Source organism: Propithecus coquereli, unplaced genomic scaffold (assembly GCF_000956105.1).
Source record: "Propithecus coquereli isolate 6110/MARCELLA unplaced genomic scaffold, Pcoq_1.0 Scaffold136, whole genome shotgun sequence".
NCBI classification, from domain to species: Eukaryota; Metazoa; Chordata; class Mammalia; order Primates; family Indriidae; genus Propithecus; species Propithecus coquereli.
The window spans coordinates 3587583-3610105 of NW_012137858.1; the positions used below are offsets into that span (position 1 = coordinate 3587583).

At 35.0% G+C, this 22523-nt stretch overlaps 2 protein-coding genes across 4 annotated transcripts in view; one reads left to right on the forward strand and one right to left on the reverse strand.

Annotated features, from left to right (window-relative positions):
- LHCGR (luteinizing hormone/choriogonadotropin receptor) overlaps positions 1-4040 on the forward strand; it is a 55265-nt gene extending 51225 nt beyond the window's left edge. The window contains exon 11 of the mRNA XM_012638871.1: positions 1952-4040. Coding sequence (XP_012494325.1) covers positions 1952-3104 — 1153 coding nt within the window. The 3' untranslated portion in view covers positions 3105-4040. The remainder of the gene's footprint in view (positions 1-1951) is intronic.
- Positions 4041-9930: 5890 nt separating this feature from the next.
- The window catches only part of GTF2A1L (general transcription factor IIA, 1-like), a 58005-nt gene continuing 45412 nt past the window's right edge, over positions 9931-22523 (reverse strand). For all 3 annotated transcript variants that reach the window (XM_012638874.1, XM_012638876.1, XM_012638875.1), the window contains 3 exons: positions 19477-19737; positions 18685-18774; positions 9931-10205 (listed from right to left, as the gene is read on the reverse strand). In XM_012638874.1, coding sequence (XP_012494328.1) covers positions 10098-10205; positions 18685-18774; positions 19477-19737 — 459 coding nt within the window. In that variant the 3' untranslated portion in view covers positions 9931-10097. The remainder of the gene's footprint in view (positions 10206-18684; positions 18775-19476; positions 19738-22523) is intronic.

A 22523-nucleotide genomic window follows, 5' to 3' on the forward strand; every position in this document is an offset into this window, starting at 1 on the left:
CCTCAAATATATTATTTCATCCACTCACTGAATTAGGTATACACTTCCTAATACAGAATATGAGAAGTTAGGTTTTGAGACTAGAGGAAAATACTCTTTTAACGTGTAAGTAACCATATGTTTCTTACGTGTTACATAAATACGTATTACAAATACATATTTGTAATGGCCTCAATAGAAAAATTATGCCCATTTCTCCAGCTCTCAAGATTACATTAGCAGAGAGTGGGCACAGAGAAAATTAAGTGAGCCTACATGCATCATATTGTGTATGCTCATTGTCCCTGTATCCTCTCGATCCCTTTCAGAACCTGGATCATCCCGGTTTAGATTTAGTCATTCCACAAATATTTATTGAATGAACACTCTAAGACAAAACTGTGCTAGGCACTGGGATTTCAGAAATAAATGAGACCTAGTCCCCTGCCTTCAAGAAGCTAATAGACAATTAAAGAAAACAGACATGCATCGTCACTTAATTCCAATATGTTTTGATAACTGCAGTAGTAGTAAGTGCAGCCCTGGCAGAAGGAAGAATAATACTTAGGGAGTAAAATCAAGAAAGGCTTCATAGAAGAGCTTGTCTTTATGGATGAGAAGAGGAAGGAAATTCCAGGCAGGAGAAACAGCACATACAAAGGCAGAGGAATGAAGACGGTAGAACTTATTCAGAGAGCTATGTCACTTTATGAAGGTTGCACAGGAAATTTGCAAGAGATAATTATAAAACCCCTAATATTTATTGTGTCAAGAATTGTTCTAAACATCCTACACATATTAATGCACTTAATCTTTAGCACAACTCTAAGGAAGGTATGATTATTGTCCCTATTTGGCAAATGAAGAACTTGAGGCACAGAGATGTTAATTAACTCTCCCAGGTTTACACAACCCATAAGCAGCTGTGCTAGGACTGGGTCCCGGCAGTCTAGCTCCAAAGCCCGGGCTCTGAATTGCACAGCACCGCTGCTTCTGAGAGAGAAGATTGGAGAGGCAAGCAGAACCCAGACCGGGGACAGCAGTGGAGGTCATCACAAGGGGTCTGGATTTTATCCCATGGCCAATGAGAACCTAGGGAAGGTTTGAGTTGAGTAAGTGAAATTAATACATTTATGTTTAGGAAAGGTCATTCCAGGAGGACCATGTGGGATGGACTGGGCAGAGGGCTAAAATTGGAGAAAAGATGTAAGGAAAAAAACTAACGTAATTGCCCCACAAAAAAGGATGAAAATCTGAACTCAGGAAGTAGCAGTGGGGTTGGGAGTGGCAGAGGAAAGACTGTTCCTTTCCTAGGGACAGAGTACCTCTTCAATCCACCCTCTGTCTCTGACTTATACCCCTAAGAAGTATCTATTTTCACCATTTCTTCCTATTGTCCACAACTCTATTCTTCCTCTGTTTCTAAATTTCTAATAATCTATCCTTGGTTTCTATTTCTCAGTTGGCCTGATTAGCCAGGGACTGAAGTGCAAACAAGTCCACCAGTAGCCGGCGATTTTCAACAATGTGAGCCTTCCAATTCCATTTGTGTTCTACTATAAACAGCTTGGTAGCAGTCTTGTTAGCAATTAAAAGAGATAAATAGCTAAGAAAATGCCAAGAAACGATTCTTTTAGATTTAGCAAGCATATATTGTGTCACTAAATTTGTTTCTAAAGAAAATCACCCTCTGTAAACAGCTTCGTTAAGTCTTTGCATCTATATGTTTTATATATATACATATATACATAATGTAAATGGCTTTTCATTCCCTTCTTAAGGAACTCCTACATCGAATCAGAGTTCTCTGATAATTTAACAAGTAAATGTAAGGCTGAGGCTATTGTGGCTTTTTTTCCTTTGTTTCTTAGGCTTTAAAAAAAAAACATGAAGGATAATTCTTGAATTTTTTTAATACTCAGAATCATAGAAATTCTCTTATATTTACATCAAGCCAATATTCTTCTTACAGTTATTCCGCCATCTTTGCTGAGAGTGAACTGAGTGGCTGGGATTATGATTATGGCTTCTGCTCATCCAAGACACCCCGATGTGCTCCTGAACCAGATGCTTTTAATCCCTGTGAAGATATTATGGGCTATGATTTCCTTAGGGTCCTGATTTGGCTGATTAATATCCTAGCCATTATGGGAAACATGACTGTCCTCTTTGTTCTCTTGACCAGTCGTTATAAACTTACAGTGCCCCGTTTTCTCATGTGCAATCTCTCCTTTGCAGACTTTTGCATGGGGCTCTATCTGCTACTCATTGCCTCAGTTGATTTCCAAACCAAAGGCCAATATTATAACCATGCCATAGATTGGCAGACAGGGAGTGGGTGCAGTGCTGCTGGCTTTTTCACTGTATTTGCAAGTGAACTTTCTGTCTACACCCTCACCGTCATCACTCTAGAAAGATGGCACACCATCACCTATGCTATTCAGCTGGACCAAAAGCTGAGGTTGAGACATGCCATTCCAATTATGCTTGGAGGATGGTTCTTTTCTACTCTAATTGCTATGCTGCCCCTTGTAGGTGTCAGCAACTACATGAAGGTCAGTATTTGCCTCCCCATGGATGTGGAAACCACTCTCTCACAAGTCTACATATTAACCATCCTGATACTCAATGTGGTGGCCTTCATCATCATTTGTGCTTGCTACATTAAAATTTATTTTGCAGTTCAAAATCCAGAGCTAATGGCTACCCACAAAGATACAAAGATTGCTAAGAAAATGGCAATCCTCATCTTCACTGATTTCACCTGCATGGCACCTATCTCTTTTTTTGCCATCTCAGCTGCCTTCAAAGTGCCCCTTATCACAGTAACCAATTCTAAAGTTCTACTGGTTCTTTTTTATCCTGTCAATTCTTGTGCCAATCCATTTCTGTATGCGATTTTCACAAAGACATTCCGAAGAGATTTCTTTCTGTTGCTGAGTAAATTTGGCTGCTGTACACGTCGGGCTGAATTTTATAGAAGGAAGGACTTTTCAGGTTACACCTCCAACTGCAAAAATGGCTTCATTGGATCCAATAAGTCTTTCCAGTCCACCTTTAAGTTGTCCACACTGCACTGTCAAGGTACAGCTGTCCTAGACAAGACTTGCTACAAAGAGTGTTAACTATTATATCAGTAATGCATTATTGTTCTTAAATCTGTAAAAAACAAAATTACCTATACCAGTAATTTTAATATAAAGTGTTGGTTTCAGGAAATTATTCTTAGGCACATTGGGCAAGAGACCTCTCCTTAGCTCAAAGTGTGGTCCATGACCATTGCCAGTCCAAAAACGATTTGTTATTGGTACACGACATAAAATACAGAAGTTGAGTGTTTAGAAATTTTTATAGCAATTTTCATATAGTAATTTTGTCTGTTGAATCTAATATTAAGAAAAACTGAGGTGGTATTTTGCATGTCTTTGATTTTTTCGCTTCATCTTTGCAGTAATTTTTATTGCATTCTACAAAAATATTAGTTCATAACAGACTGAAAATTTTAAATAACTAGCTTTTTTCCTCCAATAGTTTGAGAAACACACTCTAGAGATGCACTGTCCAGTCTGGTAGCCACTAGCCACATGTGGCTAAATTAAAATTAAATAAAACGTAGTTTCTCCACTGCACTAGCCACATTTCAAGTTCTGAATAACCATGTGTGAGTAGTGATTACCACGTTGGACAGCACAGGTACAGAACATTTTACCATCACAGGATGTTCTGTTAGTGCTATTCTAGAGGCTTTTATCTATCCCCTATCTAGATTCTACCTATTTAGAATTTAAGGTAAACAACTTAAGGCAAATTTCAGCCTAGTGTAGTGTTTTGCCTCTAAAGAACAATGAAACATTCAGTTGTAGATTATGAACTTTTCATGAGTAAGAACTCTGTCTCAATCCATTTTGTTTTACTGTCTCCTACCTCAGGATCTTGATAAAGGTACACAAAAAAATGTACTGAATTAGAATTACTCTGAAGTTATGAAATCAGGAAAATTTTTTTCTGGAGCCCATGTTTTTTATTTAAGTGAAAGAAAATATTTAAATATTTAAAAATAATTAACTTTCATCACTTCTATCCTTTGGAAGGTATAGAAAAATATATCCAATATTTGCTAGAAAGTATTTTTACTTATTAGAATTGGCTCTTTTAGGACAATGAAACTATGGTGTTTTGTGGTGCTTTTGTATACTCCTTTGACTTTTTTAAAGTAACTTTTATTGAAAGCTAATCATATGCCAAACATCTTGATAAATATGCTATATAATTTAACCCATTTAATTTTCATAAAACTATGATGAAGATATTCACATTTAAGAGAGCAAAACTGTTATAATTTGCCAAAGTTCTCAAAACTAATAAAAGATCCAACTAATAGAATTCAAACTCGAAGCTCTGATTCAGGGCCCCAGCCTCTTAATCACTGTGTTTTGCTGACTCCCATACTGGTAAATCACAGTCATCCAAGGGTTTTATATGCATTCAGAATTCCTTAAACTTTCCCCAATATTTTATTATAAAAACTTTCAAATGTACAGAAAAGTTGAAAGAATTGTATAGTGAGCATCCATATACCAACATTTAAACAATGCTTTACTATATTAGCTTCATTACAGATCTAGATATCAATCCACTATTTATCCATCGATTCATCTTTTTTATGCATTTCAAAGGAATTTGCAGATATCAGTACTTATCCATAAACACTTAAGCACTCATATTAACCAAGGTAATATTTATTTACATTTTTTAAGTAAAATTGACATATGGTGGACAAATCTTAAGCGTACCATTTAATGAGTTTTGAGAAATGCATATACCCATGTGACCCCACCCTCAGACAATTCCCTCTAGCCCCATTCCAGTGAATTCCTCACCCTCACCCTCAAAGGTAATGATGGTTCCAATTTTTTCTCCCATAGATTAGTTTTGCCTGTTTTAGAACTTCATATAAACGAAATCACACAGTATATACTCTTTTGTGTAAGTTTTCTTTGACTAAATCCAATGTTTTTGCTACCCATGTTTTGCTTCAATCAGTAGAGTTCATTCCTTTTTGTCGCTGATTCATGTTCCACTGTATGAATGCAACACTGTTTCTATTCTTCTGTTGATATTTATCTGTGTTATTTCCAATTTTTAGGTCTCCTTTAACATTTTATTAAATAAATGTGTAGATATAACTAGACACTTTACACCTCCAGTCTGTTTTCAACCCTTACACCATTGTGCAAAGTGATTCAAAGAGATTATAAAAGATTATAAACTTTATAAAATCTCATCTGTATTTTTCACATTTCTCACTTTTCTACTGTGTAACCAGTTACTTGTCTTTATTCAGATGCAGTCCTATCTCTTGTAAGCTAGTGTTCTAGAATTTGTCTCAGCAATGTAATAATTAGTCATGCTGCTGCTATATACCTACACAATAAACTTTGATTCAAATATAAATCCCAGAACAAAAACAACTAAGGAGAAAAGCAGAAAGGAAAACAAAGGAAAAAATAAAATCTACTCTTGTAGAGAACTTTATTTAAATTACATACTCTTAAATACAGTTTGAGCCCAAGGTACTTACACACGTACTCTGAAAATAATTTTCATGACCTTTTGCACAAATAGTGATCTCTATTTTCTACATTATAATTTAAGTTTTCATTTAAACTACAGAGTCATAGTTTACTGTCTCCTTCATTCTCATTCCCATATCCTCTCTGTCACTAAGACCTACCAGTCATTCTTTTGAATTGTCTTCCATATCAGTTCTTCATTTTGTATTCCTACAGCCATGCCCATGTCAGGTCATTTTCCCCTTACTCCTGAACTACTACCATATCTCCCTAATTTTTCACCCATGTTATGAATTTTTTTTTTTTAGTGGTACACTCATTTCTTACTTATTTCTCCCACTATATCTATCCTAAAGTCTTACACATGGTAGATAATTAATAATTGTTTAAGCTAAGTCATTTTAATAACTGAAATATGAAACTGTCCTTAAGCATTTCCTGCATAAGACAGTCTCATAGAAAGCATGAGTATTCTTATTCTGTATAATCTCTCATATCCAATTCATTAAAAAATCAGATGCTCAGTGAATTTATATTCCTATCTTGGTTTTTTACTATGTTTGATATTATCACTAGTAGGTTGCAAAATGGCTAGAAACGGTTAATCAATCTAGAATAACTCATCTAAATTTATAAAACAATTTTAAAAGGCATTGGTATTTTGTCCTACATTTATACCATTTGCTATAAAGAGCATGGTTTTAGTTTCCTCAAAAATGTATTAACTCCACATGTAAATTAAGAATCTCTGTCACAAAGATTTCAATAAATGTGTTCATAATTAGAAATAATCTTTTCCTCAAAATGTGCAATATTTTTATTATTTTTTTTTACCCTAAGAGTTATTACCATGGGCTTCCTACTTATAAGTTAGCTTCCTAGTTATAAATCACAAAGTTCCCACCTGGCTTAGAGTATATTTACGTGAAAACCAGGATAATATTAACCTACTAACATGAGTCAAAATAAAATCTTCCACTAAATCCCTGCTCACCACCCCAATTAACTGTTGCTATTCATTCAAAAGTTATTAGTTTTCCTACACAATTTAAATGACTGAAACTGAACGTGTCAATTAGAATGTCTTTGCTCTATGGAGTCTGAGCTGTACCGGTGATTATTTACACATATTATAGCCATGACTGAGATATTCTGCACATTGAATAAAACAGGTAAAATAAATGTGTCAGGCAAGGTCAGTTTGTCAGTCAAGTGATTAACTCTGTGCCCACTCAGTAAGAACTTACTGAGATCTACAGGGAGAGGGAGAAAAAATGTAAGAAAGCACTGAGAAAAAGTCTGAGACATTCTCGAAGTGTATCAGCATTGAAATTAGGATACATGACACTTTCACAAATTTCCTTTAACACAGCAAACTGTAACCTCTCCAAAGATACTTTCTCCACCTATAAAAGGATGTAGGATGACATTTGCCAAGATATTGTCTTTATAAGAACTTAGAAATTTACTTTATGGTATTTTGTTATAAAATCCAACGGGAAATGTTTACCTTGGACATGATAAAGAGGTTCCTGAAAGTAAAAGTAACATGACAGCGAAGCCAAATCTCGGGTAAACTCTCCTGACTTACAGAGCCTAAAGAATAATTTTCTCTTTTAGAATGGACGAAAATTTGTCTCACTGTATCTTTACCGCACAGGTTAAAAATACGTAACTGTAAGTAGTGAAATCAATTTAGTGGGTCAACACCATCAATTTTTTAATCAGACATAAAAGAATCAACTAGATACTATAGAAGGCTGTCATGTGCTAAAGGCAAGTATGATTTTCTGAAATTTTCATTTGTGTTATGTGTGTCAATGGGAGTACAAAATACATACTGCGTTATTAAAGTATTTCTCAGTGGGGATCCTGGCCAAAAAAATTTGAAAATCAGTAGTTCAGACAACTTCTCAAGAACTAGGATTTTTTTCTAGCATTATCTGAAATTAATAAAAAGTCACCAGATCTAAAATAATTTGGTGATATCTTAGTTCTCTCTGTAGTCACCATAAAAACTATCATCAGTTATATTAACATGCAAGGAAAATTGTTGTTTTGTGGTTAGCCTACTTTTAAATTGATCTTTTGCATTTTTAAAAGGTAGGGGGCAATAGGCACATAGAGACATAAATAGGACTACCATGATTTTTTTCTCTAATGATATATAACAATAGTATTAATATTTTTAATATGCCATTTAAAAAAATCACTGAAGCAAAGTAAGATTTTTTTTTTTTTTCCCACAGATACAAGGTCTCACTATGTTGGTCCAGGCTGGTCTCAAACTCAAGCAATTCTCCCATCTCAGCCTCCCAAAGTGCTGAAATTACAGGCTTGAGCCATTGCACCTGACCCGAGGTAAAATTTTAAAGTTGACAGTGAAAAAGAGGAAAGGAGTTTTGGAAACAAATATAATTGCTTCCACCTAGGCACTTGAACCGATATATTAAACCCCAATTCCCAGGTGACTACACCTTATCCGTAAATTCAGCCCTCGATTTGCAATAAGGTTTGCCTAGGGCCAATACAGTGACTGGGTGGGCCTGGGTCAAAGAAAACAGGAAGAAGACTAGAAAGTATACTCCTCAGCCTGAAGGGAGTACATTTTGGAAAGAGACATAAAGAATAAGCAACAGCTGGACGCAGTGGCTCACGTCTGTAATCCCAGTATATAGCAACACAGAAGTACACTGTCTCTACCAAAAAAAAAAAAGTCTTAATTATCTAGCTATGGTGGCACATGCCTGCAGTCCTAGCTACTTGGGAGGCTGAGGCAGAAGGATCACTTGAACACAGGAGTTCAAGGCTGCAATGAGCTTATGGTCGCGTCACTGCACTCCAGCCTGGGCAACAGAGCAAGAATCCTGTCTCTAAAAAAAATTTTTTTTTGTAGACAATAAATGTCTTCTTTTTGCCTTCCATGTAGAGAAGATGGACATTTCATGGTAGGCGACACTCTTAAAAAGAACTCATAGTTCCTGGGAGTTCTCAAGAACTAGGTAAGGATTTGGAATAGCAGTGGTAGTAAGAAAAAGAACACTCTGGGCATAGGAGGAGAATTCAGTTAGGGCACCAGCCCACTCACTAGCAATAACTGAGTCCTCATGCAGCTGCCAACTCTGTATCAAAGACAACACCCCATCCATGTTGTCCAGGGCCCAGAAGAGATTGATCCAGATTTTGAAAAGATACCACTAGCTGAGTCTCTGGGTAGGATAGAACAAGTGGTGGAATAAATTAAAGTCTTCAAATAGGGTTGCTTTCCAAAAAGAACCGGAGAATTTTCCCTATACACAGTCAGATCCAGGTATCTAATCCTTAGGGAGCTTTCACGGACCATAACCTATTTATCCCTACACTGCTTTTTATGGGAGAGTTACTGTTCTGAAAAACACCTTCTGAAGCCAAAACTAGAGCTCCTACACTTAGAGACCATGTGTGCCCCCACCCGTTAAGAGAAGTAGACTGATGAGGAAAATATTCCTTTGAGGGATTTGAAACTACTAAGGAAGAGAATATTACAGAATAGCTTCCTGGGGTATTAATTCACTTTGTTTTTATTGCTACAGGAAAATGAGAGCTATTTGTTTTATGTTTCAAAATCTCCTTGATTTCAAGACAGTTACCCAGGCCTCCTTGTCTCAAATGAGACTGTCAAAGCATAAGGCTCCTAAAGAGAACATCTCTTCTTGACTTTTGTTTTAGAAAGCCTAAACTTAATGATGGGATTCCCTGTTAAAAAAAAGAAAGAGAGAGATTGTCTTTGAAGTGGAGTTTGCAAAGAGGTCTTCCTCTGCAAGAAAAACAGAAAAAAGTAGAGAGAGAGGGAAAACCCACCATGATTTGGAAAGAGAAAAGAAGCCTGAAATTTTAAGAAGTAGAACAGAAACCTAACTCACTCCCTCACAATTCCCCAGGGATATGAAGAAGAATGGCCTAGTCAAATGATAAGCCCAGAGAGGCTGACCCTTAGCTACAATAATCCTGGCCTTAGCAAAGATTTTCATGTTAAAATAATAGCATAGGCATCTGCTTCCAAGGGGACCAGCTGGGCTTACACATCAGCGTATCACCAGTGGCCAGTGTAGACTGAAGACCCAGAGAAGCCTTTCTGAACATCTCACTACTTAAAAGACTCCCCAGGACCTTCTGTAACATGGCGTGGTGACAGGTGGAAGGAACACTCATCCCAATCTAATAACTAATACCGACTTTACTATGAAGGGAAATTGGAATCTGATTTAAATTTTCTTCAAGAATAAAGAAATTTGACATTTCTTCGTGCTCCATGATAACTGATGCTTTGTAATGGTATAGACAATGAGAGTTAAAAAAAAAAAAAAAAACCCTGTTAAAACATAAAACAAATAAAAAATTGTATATTTGTATATGCATCTGAATTATACTTTTATTAAATTCCATACAGTGAACTAAAAATTAGTTCAGCTCTGTGCTGGGCTATATTTAAAATAAAAGTAAGTTTGCGATATTCAATATAGTCCCACCGATGTTTACAAAATTGATGTACTAAGCTCATAAGGTTTACCACTCTGCATCACCAATGGCTTTTGCAAATACATAGTCTCTCCCTCCAAAACACATAACACCATCTTTTAAATAGAATTTCCATTTGTTCTTGCTTCGATGAATCTAGAGGGAGAAAAATAATCTAAATTAATTAATTTCACAAGTTAAAGATCATTAATATTTCTTTGCTATAGCAAATGGGATTATTCTGACCCTAAATGTGAGTTCTGATAAAGTAAGACCTCAAAATATTCTATTCATTCATTCAACAAATATTTGAGTTTCTAGGTGTCAGATACTGTTTTAAGCACTAGAGCTGTATCAGTTTAAGATATATATATAAATTAGATACATGTTTATATACTGTATATTATATATGTAAAGAACATATACTATATATGCAAAAAAAAAAAAAAAAAACTCGGGAAAGGGCTGGGCATGGTGGCTCACACCTATAATCCTAGCACTCTGGGAGGCTGAGGCAGGTAGATTGCTTGAAGTTAGGAGTTCAACAAGCCTGGGCAAGCACGAGACACTTGGTCTCTACCAAAAATAGAAAAAATTAGCTGGGCATGATGGTGCATGCCTGCAGTCTCAGCTACTCAGGAGGCTGAGGCAGGTCTCCTTGAGCCCAAGAGTTTGAGGTTACAATGAGCTATGATGATGCCACTGCACTCTACCTGGGGTGATAGAGTAAGACTCTGTCTCAAAAAAAAAAAAAAAAGGAAAAGGAATCTCCCTGACTTTGAAGGGTTTACATTTTAATATGGGGGCAGGGGTGCAGGACAGAAACCTAATAAGTAAATTATACTGAATATTAAGAAGTGACAAGTGCTATGAAAAAAATAAAACAGGAAAAGGAAGACCACAAATATAGAGGTGGGGTTGCGATTTTAGATAGCAAGATGGACTTGACTTTCGAGGTGACATTTGAGCAAAGACCTGAAGAAGGTGAGGAATAAACCCAGGCAGAAGCTGACTCAAGAGCATTCCAGGCAAAGGGGATAGGGATGAAAGGTCCTGAGGAGGGGCATGCTTGGAATGTTCAAGAACAGCAAAGAGTCCAGTATATCTACAAAGGAATAAACAGGGAATACATAGCTAATATTATCAGGAATGAAAAAGTGGTGTTTCATTGCAAGAAAGAAAGTCATAATAACTCTGAGCAAGGTCAGAAGATACAGTTTATAATCTGTTAGATCCTGCTGGCTGTTCTTCCGATTCAATACATCAGCCTAGGCATAGACATAACAAAAAAAAAAGGAAATCCTACTACTTCAAGAGGTAAGAAACCATGAAGTTGTTGCTACCTCTAGGTAAACTGCAAGTGACTGTTTAAAAGCCTTAGAAATATATGATCTGAGATCAAGGATAAAATTTAAACTGAGTAGTTATCTAAAAGTAGTCAAACTCAGGAAGAGAAACTACGACCGGTATTCAGATGCATTTTGTGAAGCACAAGAAAAGACAAAGGATAAACCTCTATTTTTGTGTTTTTTTAAAAAAACAGTTCTAATAATGGAAAATTTTTTCTGAGTTTTATTCCCAAATTTTCACTTGCACATCTTAAAAAGCCACTCTTGCAATACAAGAGTGACAAAAGAATCCCAAACTATGCACAGGTGATAAAATATGACCAGAATTAGGAGAACTCATTATGGCAGCTTTATCAAGTGACTACATTTTTTCTAGAAATATGATAGTTCAATATTAGGAATTTATTAAGAACCATATTATTTGACCTAAGGAGACAAATCATATGATCATCTCCAATGATGTTAAAAAAGCATTTGATAAAACTCATGCATTTTATTAATAGATATTTTTAAACTAAAAACAAAAAGTAAGAATCAAATACTATGTCCTCCATACACACACACACACCACACACACCCACCTCGGTCCAAAAGCCAGTAACATGTTCAGTGGGAAAAACCTTGAAAAATCATTCCTACTGAAGTCAGGACATAGACAAGAATATGTATTACCCAACCTGTTAAACACTCCAGAAATAGTAGCCAATACAATCAGGCAAGAGGAAAGTACAATTCATAGTAGCCAATGCAATTAGATAAAAGAAGTAGAAATACAAAAATTTGAAATGATGAAATAAAGTTATAGATACAATTATTGCATGTCTCAACACTCCAAAATAATCAATGAAAAATAAGAATTCAATATTGATAGAAAATTAATATACAGAAATTGAGAGCCTTCATGCACACAAGCAACAGTTAGAAGATATAGAGGAAGAGCCGCCCATTTCCCACAGCAACCAAAGAGATAAAATAGCTAGGAATAAACTGAAGAAATACTTGACCTATTGACAGCATTCAACACTCTCTCCTGTTTAAATTATTTTCATCACTTGGCTTCTGGAACCCCCTGGTTTTCTACCTAATTCTCTGGCCACACCTTAGTTGCCTTTATAGATTCTTCCTTCTCTCTCTTACATCTCAATTTTAGAGTGTACAAGGACTCTTATTTTTGCTTATATTCACTCTTGGCAATCCTAGTCTCATGACTTTAAACACCATCTATATGCTGATGACTCCCAATATTTATATCTCTCCAGCTCATGCCTCTCCCCCCTAAATGCCAGATTCTCATTCAACTGCTTCAGCATCTCCCCCTGAATATCAAATGGATATATGAAGCAAGTTTAAAACTAGGACATCCATGCCCTCTTCTCCAAGCCTCACAGCCTTTTCCCTCTCAGTGGGAAATGGCCACTTGTTCTTTGAAGTACTCAAGTCAAAAATCTTAGAGATATTCTTCATGCCTCCCACTCTCATACCCAATGTATCCAGATCCATCAGTAAATGTTAGTTCTACCTAAAAAACATTTTAATATTCCAAACACTTCTACCGCTATTACTCTTGTCTAAGCTACCATCTTCTCTTGACTAGATTAATAGTCTCATAACGAGTTTCCCTATTTTCAATCTTGTCCCTACCCCTCCACCTTCAGTCCACTATAACATGATAGCCACAATGATCTGTTATAAACATAAATCAGATGTCATTTGTCTGCTCAAAACTCTCCAATGACTTCCCATCCAAAAACTAAAGTCCTTACAATGGACTGCAAGATCCTTCACTTCCCCTTACTTACTGCTTGGCCTCCTCACTGTTCCCTAAACACATAGGCATTCTCCTACCTCAGGACTTTTGTATTGGCCGTTTTCTGTCTGAAATCCTAATACCCAAATATCCTTACAGTTCATTCCCTTATCTCCTTCTGATTTTAACCTTATGATATTCTCAGTAAGACCTCCCCTGGACACTCCATCTAAAATTGCAACCTATTCCTCTTCAACATCATTAAAATATCAAATTTTATTAATTCAATGTGATCCCAATGAAAATACCAACAGGGTTTTATTTTGAACCAGACAAGCTGCTTCTGAAGTTAATATGGAAAAATAAAGAATATCCAGGAAAACTCTGGAAAAGAGTATCAGTGAAGAATTACTAGCTCTACCAAATATTAAAAATGTCAACAATCAAATCGATATAGTATCAGCCTATAGATAGACAAACCAATGGAACAAAACACAAAATCAGGTAGACCCAAACACATAGAGAAATTTAGTAGATGATAAAGAAATAACAACTTCTTAGCAGGGACAAAATGAACTTTTCAATAAATTACATTAGGAAAATTGGGTCACCACCTGGAAAAAAATAAAAGTTGAAACCATATGTCACATCATACACCAAGATAAACACCAAAAGAACCAAGATTTGAATATTAAAAAAAAAAAAAAGAAAGAAAGAAAAGCAACCAAAGAAATACTACAAGAAAACAGCAGTGAATCACTTTAAAACCTTGAAGTAAGAAAGAATTTTCTATTCATGACTCAAACTCAGAAGCCATAAAATTAACGACTGGCAAATTCAACATCTGCACATAAAGAAAATGCAATGAAAACAAATGACTGAGGAAAAAGTACTTCTGTGTATAACAGAAGGCTTATCTCTCCCAAAATAATATGGAGCGCTTAGAAATCACTAAATAGAAGACCAATAATTCAATTTTTTAAAAATACAAATGTTAGGAATGAGCAGTTCACAAAAAGGAAAGTTAAAATTTCCACCAAGGTGTCTTTTTTCGTCTTTTATAATGGCAAAGATCCAAATTTTTTTATCATACTCTATTGGTGAGGATGTAGGAAAAGAGGCACTCTCAAATACTGTAGTTGGAGTATATATTGGAGCACTAAAGAGCATTTTGACGATACCTCACCAAATACATTTGCCATTTGACCTAGCAATCACCCATTTCTGGAGATTTATTTAATAGATATATCTACACACATGTGAAATGGTAATTCAAAGCAAAAGACTGATAAATCACAAATATCCATCAGTTCAGGACTGGTTTAATAAATTTTAATAATCTTACAATGGAATATTATACAGCTATTAAAATATCAGCACAAAGAAACTCACCTTATAAGGAAAGATCTGAAAGATACATTGTCAAGAGAAAAAAGGCAAAGTACAGAATATAGTGTTGTCTATGCTACCTTTTGTACTTGTACTTGAATAAAGAAATTCTATAAAAACTAATGTAACTAGTTATTTACCCTCAAGACAGGGACAAGGAACTACTAGTAGAAAGCACAGATGGTGAAGGAGTGGGAACCAGACTTTTCACTCTTTTCACTCTTTCGCTATACTCTTTTATAGTGTTTTGATTTTTCTAACCATGTGTATGCATTATCTATTCAAAAAGAAAACATATATATATATAGAGAGAGAAAGAGACTGTGCTACACACATAGCAATTAATCACTGGTATCTAAGGGACAAAGTCAGCTATAAGCAAACTTGCTAAATTGTTAAATGAAGATATAAGATATTTAAATGGTTTCACATTCCACTATAGTGTCATATTTATAGCATAGAACTCTCTCATCTATAGTAAAAGGTTTCATTTCACCAATAATTTTTCCCTATAATTATTACTTTAATCTTTATATTAATTTTACATTCTTTAGGCCTCTGAAATAACACATCCATACCATTTAACTAATTCTTACCCAGTCTTTAAACTAGTGAACTTCACTTAGCCATTTTTCATTGTACATGTTAATATTTTCAAAGTTTTCCCCCAATTGTTAACCTATAAAGTTTAAGGGTAAATTCCATCTGCTAATCAAACCCAAATAAAATATACTAAAAAACAGTGCTTCAAAGTTTAACAGGCATGCAAATCATTAGGGAGTTTCGTTAAAACACACATTCTTTATTTTTATGTTTTTTTTTTGTTTTTTTTTAATAGGGACAGGGTCTTGCTCTTGCTCAGGCTGGTCTCGAACTCCTGAGCTCAAAGGATCTGCCTGCCTCGGCCTCCCAGAGTGCTAGGATTACAGGCATGAGCCACTGAGCCTGGCCTAAAATGCACATTCTTATCCAGTATTCTGGGGTGGGACTCAAGATTCTGCATTTGTTAACACTTTCCAATGGGAACTGATACTATTGGTCTTTAAAATACACTGAGTAGTAAAGCTTTAAAAAGACCACTGAAAGGTCTTTCAATTTATACTTAAGTTTGGTTACTTTCAACAGTGTTTGAAACAAATCAACCAACAACCAAAACTGAGAAGTTTTTCTAGGGATTCGCTGTAACAGTGTTCCCCACCCACTTTGACCCTATAGATAAATTCTTTTTGCTAGCTATCTTCTGACTTCATCACTCCCTTTTTAAAAAGTTTTGATGGTTCCCCAATGCCCTGGTTTCCATTAATTTTTTAGTACTGTTCTTAAAATAGTCACTAAAGAGTACTCTCAGACACTATAATAGATTTGTTAGCACTATACATTTAATATCACTTCTTTCTATCCAATAAGATTATTTTAAGAAGCAAAGTCAATGTATGAGAAAACACTTTGAAAAAATACAAAGTATTATGTAATTAATTACAAGCTATCTCCCATAATGTAGAAAACAAAGGACATCATATCCATAACGGTCTAGAAAATTCTTTGTGAGACTTTATGGAATGTATAATTAAGTAACTTGTTTTCTTAATAGAAGGCAATACATTGTTCATAAGAAACTAAAATAGGTTTCAAACTAAAAACTGTCTCTTTTCTCTCCCTTATTCCTTATGTTTATATTTACCAGCATCTAAATTGACATTTCTATCTGAATAAAATGTCGCAAGGGAGAAAGTGATCTTATTTTTAGAGAAAAAGATTTATTTTTACAGCATTTCAAAATGCTATCCTTTGTTTCTCCTAAGTATATTCAAATTGTGACCAAAAAAGGGCCAAAGATGTAAACATGCATTAGTCATCTGAGAAACACAAATCAAAACTACAATGAAATACCACTTCTCAAACATTAGAATGATTAGAATCAGAAAGTAAAATAACAAGTGTTGGTGAGGATGTTGAGAAATTGAAACCCTCAAACACTGCTGGTAAGAATGTAAAACAGTAAAACCACTTTATAAAACAGTCTGGTAGTTCCTTACCATGACCCAGGAATCCAACTCCTAGGTCATGGAAATGAAAACGTACTCCCACACAAAAACTTGTACAAAAATGTTCATAGTAGCATTATTCACAATAGCCAAAAGGTAATGATGGGGTTCAGGACGCACTACCCCAAAAGATGGCACCTTGGCATTTGAAAAAACAGTAGAAGCAAGAAGGTCTTTGTGACCTTTCCCTTGTCCTTTTCTCCTGAAGCAAGTCATAAAAGAATTCCCTGACCTTCCTCTAAAGTCAGTCATAAAACCTTTATTCCAGATGTGCCTACCCTATTCCCACAGAAAAGGAGTGTCCTTATTTCTGAAGACACAGTGACACGGAGAAGAATTTGAACAAACAGGCCTTACTAAGTTCCCTTCAGTTTATTACCATTAAGTCATAACCTTTTTCTTTCAATCATATTCATACTTCAGCACAACTATGTATGAAAGCAGAACTTTCCCTGTTTCTTTGGGTCTCCATTTTTAAAGGTTCCTGTGTTATAAAATGCACATTAAATAAATTTGTATGCTTTTCTCTTGTTAATCTGTTTTTATTATGGGTGCCTCAGCCATGAAACTAGCAATAGGTGAGGAAAAGATATTACTTTTTCTTCCATACAGTGGAAACAACCCAAATGCCCATCAAAGGACAAATGGAAAAATGAAATGTGGTATACCCATTCAATAGACTACTATTCAGCAAGAAAAAGGAATTTAGTCCTGATACATGTTACAACATAGATAAATCTTGAAAACATTGTGCTAAGTGAAAAAAGCCAGTAATAAAAAACCACATATTATATGATTACTTTCATATGAAACCCTAGAATATAGAAATCCATCAAAACATAAAGTAAATTAGTGGTTCCTTATGCCTAGGAGTTTGAGGTGGGGAAAATGGGTAGATACTGCAGTGAGAACTTAAGGGTATGAAGTGATGAACACGTTCTAAAATTTACTGTGATAATGGCTGCACATATCCATGAATATGCTCAAAAAATTGTATACTTCAAATAGGCGAATTGTATAGTATGTTATATCTTAAAGCTGTTTTTAAAAAGACATAAATATTCATGAATTAAGGGCTAAAATTGCCCATTCTACTATGTAATTACAGCTGTAGTGTTTTAAAAATAGAACAAAAGCAGTATTTTTTTAGTTGCTAAAGTTAAATTGCTACTAACTTAATCTCTAGGCTTGAAACCTGAGAGACACCTTCAACTAACCACCGAGTCCCACTGATTCTTCTAGCATAACTTCTGACTTTTCCATGTTCCTACACTGCCATCATCGCTCTGGGCTCTGGTTACTTCATGTCTGCCATACCTCTGCTTTTCTCACCATTTGCTTTTTCCAAATCAAATAGTTGTTAAACCCAATGACGGTTTTCTCACTAATTTTCTCAGAAGGCTAATGTGCTCCTGACCAAGTGTGGATTTTTCCGACAAGCATTCAGGATATCCAAATCTACTCTCTACTCTGGCCCCCAACACAGCTTCATTTCTAGTACCGCACACCCAGTGAGAGAACATTTTGTTCAAGCAGAGCTGATTCTTCACCATCCCTTGAACATACTACACCCATTCATTTCTCTGCCTTTTATCAGGCTATTCTACCCTTCATGCCTACTCCATACTTACCTATATCCTACAGATCATTCGAGGCCCATTTCAAAGCCCCACATCAACCATGAAGGATTTGTGGAGAACTCCAACTACAAATGATTTCTTGTATTTCCTATCCACTTTTAGGACTTACTATCTGCACTGCATATCTTAGCATCTGATTTATGTGCCACTCAGCATTAGATTTACCTGTCACATACTTTAGCTGTTGATTTACCTGCCATCTTCTTATATGTGATTCTAGTATTCCATAAGAAACATCTTGTTTCAATAAAATTATCGCCTCCTTCAGACAAGGACTATCACTTTTTCGATATCACTGAGACCACACAGCACAGTGCTAGACCCAAAATACACCCTCAAAATCTAAATTGCTATTTTGAGATTAACTGTGAACCGTAACTCACCATCATATTTCCCATCATTTTACGTACCTTTCTACTATAAATGCAGTTAATAAACCCACAGTTCAAAAGGTGAATACAGTACCTTATCATACTGACAGACAATTACATTATCCGTGTCAAACAGGTCTGGCACATCCTGCTCACTAACATCATCTCCAGAATTTAAAGGGTCCTAAATAGAAAACACGATAACATTAAGAAATTTCATGACACTCTAAATTTTTTAAAGACAGAAAGACATATAGAAATAAAGGAACTTGAAGCAGCAGAATAGAATTGTACTAAAAATTAAATAGCCCCGGTTTGAATCCCAGCTTGGCCACTTAATAATTACATGACTGTCTTTGGGTAAGTTGCTAAAACTCTCCATATTCTCAGTTTTCTCATCTGTAAAATGAGAATAGTAATAAGATCCATAGGACTCTGGGACTATTAAATAAGGCAGGTAAGACTAAGGATGATTACCTGGTACATATGTAAAACTATATGTACCGCAAATGATAACTAATACTACTTATATATTTTTTAATTACCACACTGCACCCAGATTTTACTGCATTTATTAGAATTGGAGCAGGAACTATATGATTCTACCCAGGCTGCCTTCTTTAACCTCCACTCCCATTCTGTAAACCTCTCTCTAGTTAAGACTAACAAATACAGAAGCCAATTCCTAAATACTTAATACTGGTTTCAGTTGCACTTCAAGATTCAAAGTTTAAACACCAGAATACGAATAAGTCTCATTTTAAGAGACTAAAGACAGGATTAATCTTGTTATTCCTTTTGGTTCCAAAATATGCTAAAGTATAAGTGTTTATCTATAAGTGTTATAGATAAATAAAGACAGTTTCAGCTCAAAAGTGATCCTTACCTCTTCCACAATGTCTACTTGAGGGTCTTCATTATCACTACTGTTTCCAGTTGAATCTTCATTTGATATACTGTCACCTTCTTCTTCAAGTACCTTCAGATCTCCTGCATCAATAATCCGCACAAATTCATTTTCATCTACATCTCTTCTACTTCCTATTTCCTTGCTGGAAGATGAATCACCAGTTCCATCTATTTGAATTATTTCATTAATATCATCATCAGTTACTTGAATGCTTAAATCCATCTGAGAATTGGAATCCTAAAAAAAGAAATGCAATACAGTTCTTCAAGTCAAACAAAGTACATAAAATGATGAATTAGAATTTAAAATTACTTTAACATTCCACAAGTGCTCATTTAAAATAAATTTCTACCTTAGAAGACGATGTTACCTTCTAATTATGAATTATAAAATACCCCTAACATTTCTATGTAACATAGGCATAATTTTTTAATTATAAAGTAAACCCATTTACAATCACAGACAGCAAATGAGTTGTTTTCAGATAATATTTACCAGTTTTTATGTATATTACCTAAAATTTATACAGTACCTGTAAGGTTTTAACTATATCATTTGATTTAAAACAATAATTCAATGAAATAGAAAAGTGGCATCATGCTTAATGGAGAAATAAAATATAAAGGCTTTTACTAAGTAAAATAAGCCAGACACAGAAAGATAAACCTTGTATAATTCCATTTATGTGAATTACCTAGAATAAGCAAATTCATAGAGACAGATACTTAATGCCACTGAATTGTACACTTAAAAATGGTTAAAATGGTAAATTTTATGTTATGTAGATTTCACCATAACAAAAATAAAAAATTAGGAAAAATGTAAAAGGAATTTAGTAATCACCACTGGGCACACAGATAGCTCTTTTTATTATCATCTTTATCCAGTACAGCTAACAAATGAACATCTTAAGTATTTTATAGGCATTTTCTAATTTAACCTAAAAGTAATGCACTGAGAAATAAGATACTACGGCTTACCAAGATAGAAAGAGATTAAGCAGAATTAAAACCCAAGTTTAATTGTGGAGACTACATTCTTCACTACCACATCATACTGCCCCACTACTAGTTTGTTATAGGACAACAGGACAAAGATCAAAATTTCAAGCTCTTTAAGAGCAGCAGCTGTTTTATATGATCACGTTTGCCACAGAATTTATAGTAGTAGTCCTTAATCTTTTTTTGGAGAAGTCAGAGACCCCTTGAAAACCTGGTGTTAAAAGCTCTAAATTTATAAGAAGATTATACAATATTACTGGTTGTTTTGGAAGCACATACATAGGTTGACACACACACACCACATATACAGCAGGTTACTTTAGCTTTAAGGATGAGGTACGGAAGTGTAGCTCAAGGATATGGAAAGGATGGCTATCAGCACTAAAGAGCCTTCATTACATCAGCCTGAGAAGTCTTGGGAATTTTCAGGGCCACAGAAGACAAAGAAGGCCCCTAACAGGGCCCAAAAAGCTTTACTAAGGTCTGAACAGATGCTTTTTCTTTATATTTCTTCTGAGTTTGTAAGGCATAGATGATGCTTAATCCTATAATACCCATCTCAAAACATTAATTTAAGATAACATTAATATATCAATATACTCAATTTATTTTTGAGTGGATGACTGCCCTTCTGGGATTCATATCCTTATGAATATTCTCTATAATGAACTCTCACAAAGTACCTCTGACAAATAATCCTATGTAGAAAAATTCAGATTAACAGATTAAAAATACGTAAGCTTGCATGTGATTTTTACTACATTGTATACAGATTTCCTTCACAGGTGAAATATAAGGAATACCACACTTATGCAAAAATTAATAGCTGTGTGCTCAAAAATGGAAATAAGTCCAAATTATAGAAATAAAATAATTTTTATTCTGCTCAAAAATAAATTAGAGAAATCTTGGAGGGTCCACTGCTGCCATGATGAAAAGCATTCTGAAAAGAATGCCACTCCCACACTAACAATGAGCAAAAGCTGAATAAACTACAAAATCACAACTATTCTTGAAGCAGCCTGAAATCCAAGAAGGGACAGCCCTTAGAGACTGGACATACAGACATTACTCTCTATAAGAAGAGCAATGCCCATTTCCAAGTATAAGTACTATTTATCTCAGTCTCTCCTTTTCTATATGAGATGTCTGACAGTCAATCAAAGAATAATGAGACAAACAAAAAAGCAACAAAAACCATCAACAGCAAAGCAAACAAGAGAACCTCAGAGATGTTAGAATCGTCAGACTATGATCAATATGTTAGATGATCTAACATATATGAACGAATGAAGAATTTCAGCAGAGAGATGGAAACTATGAGTCAAATAAAAATTCTAAACATAAAAACCATAATATCAGAGTAAAAAATTCATCTGAAGGGTTAATCCGTAGAGGTGACACAGCCAAGGAAAGAATCAAAAGCATGCAGGAAAAAAAGAAAAAACTGACGAGTTGTTTAATAATTAAATATAAATGATCTAAACATTCCAGTTAAAAGATAGAGATCATCAGATTGGGTTAAATTAGCAAAACCCAAACATGTTCTGCCTATAAGAAATCCACTTTAAATATAATGACATAGATAGGTTAAAAGCAAATGAATAGAAAAAAACATGTACCACACAAACACTAATCAAAGCTAAAATGGCTATATTAATATCAGAAAAAGCAAGCTGAATTCAGTAATGTCTAAGGATACAAAATCAATACACACAAATCAGAGGCTTTCATATACACCAATAGCAGTCATGCCAAGAACCAAATCAAAGACTCAATTCCCTTCACAATAGCAACTAAGAAAATAAAGTACCTAGGAATATATTTAACTAAGGAGGTAAAAGACCTCTACAGGGAGAACTACGAAACACTGAGGAAGGAAATAGCCGAGGACGTAAACAGGTAGAAAACCATACCGTGCTCGTGGGTCGGCAGAATCAACATCGTTAAGATGTCTATACTACCCAAAGTGATCTACAGATTCAATGCAATCCCTATTAAAATACCAACATCATTCTTCAC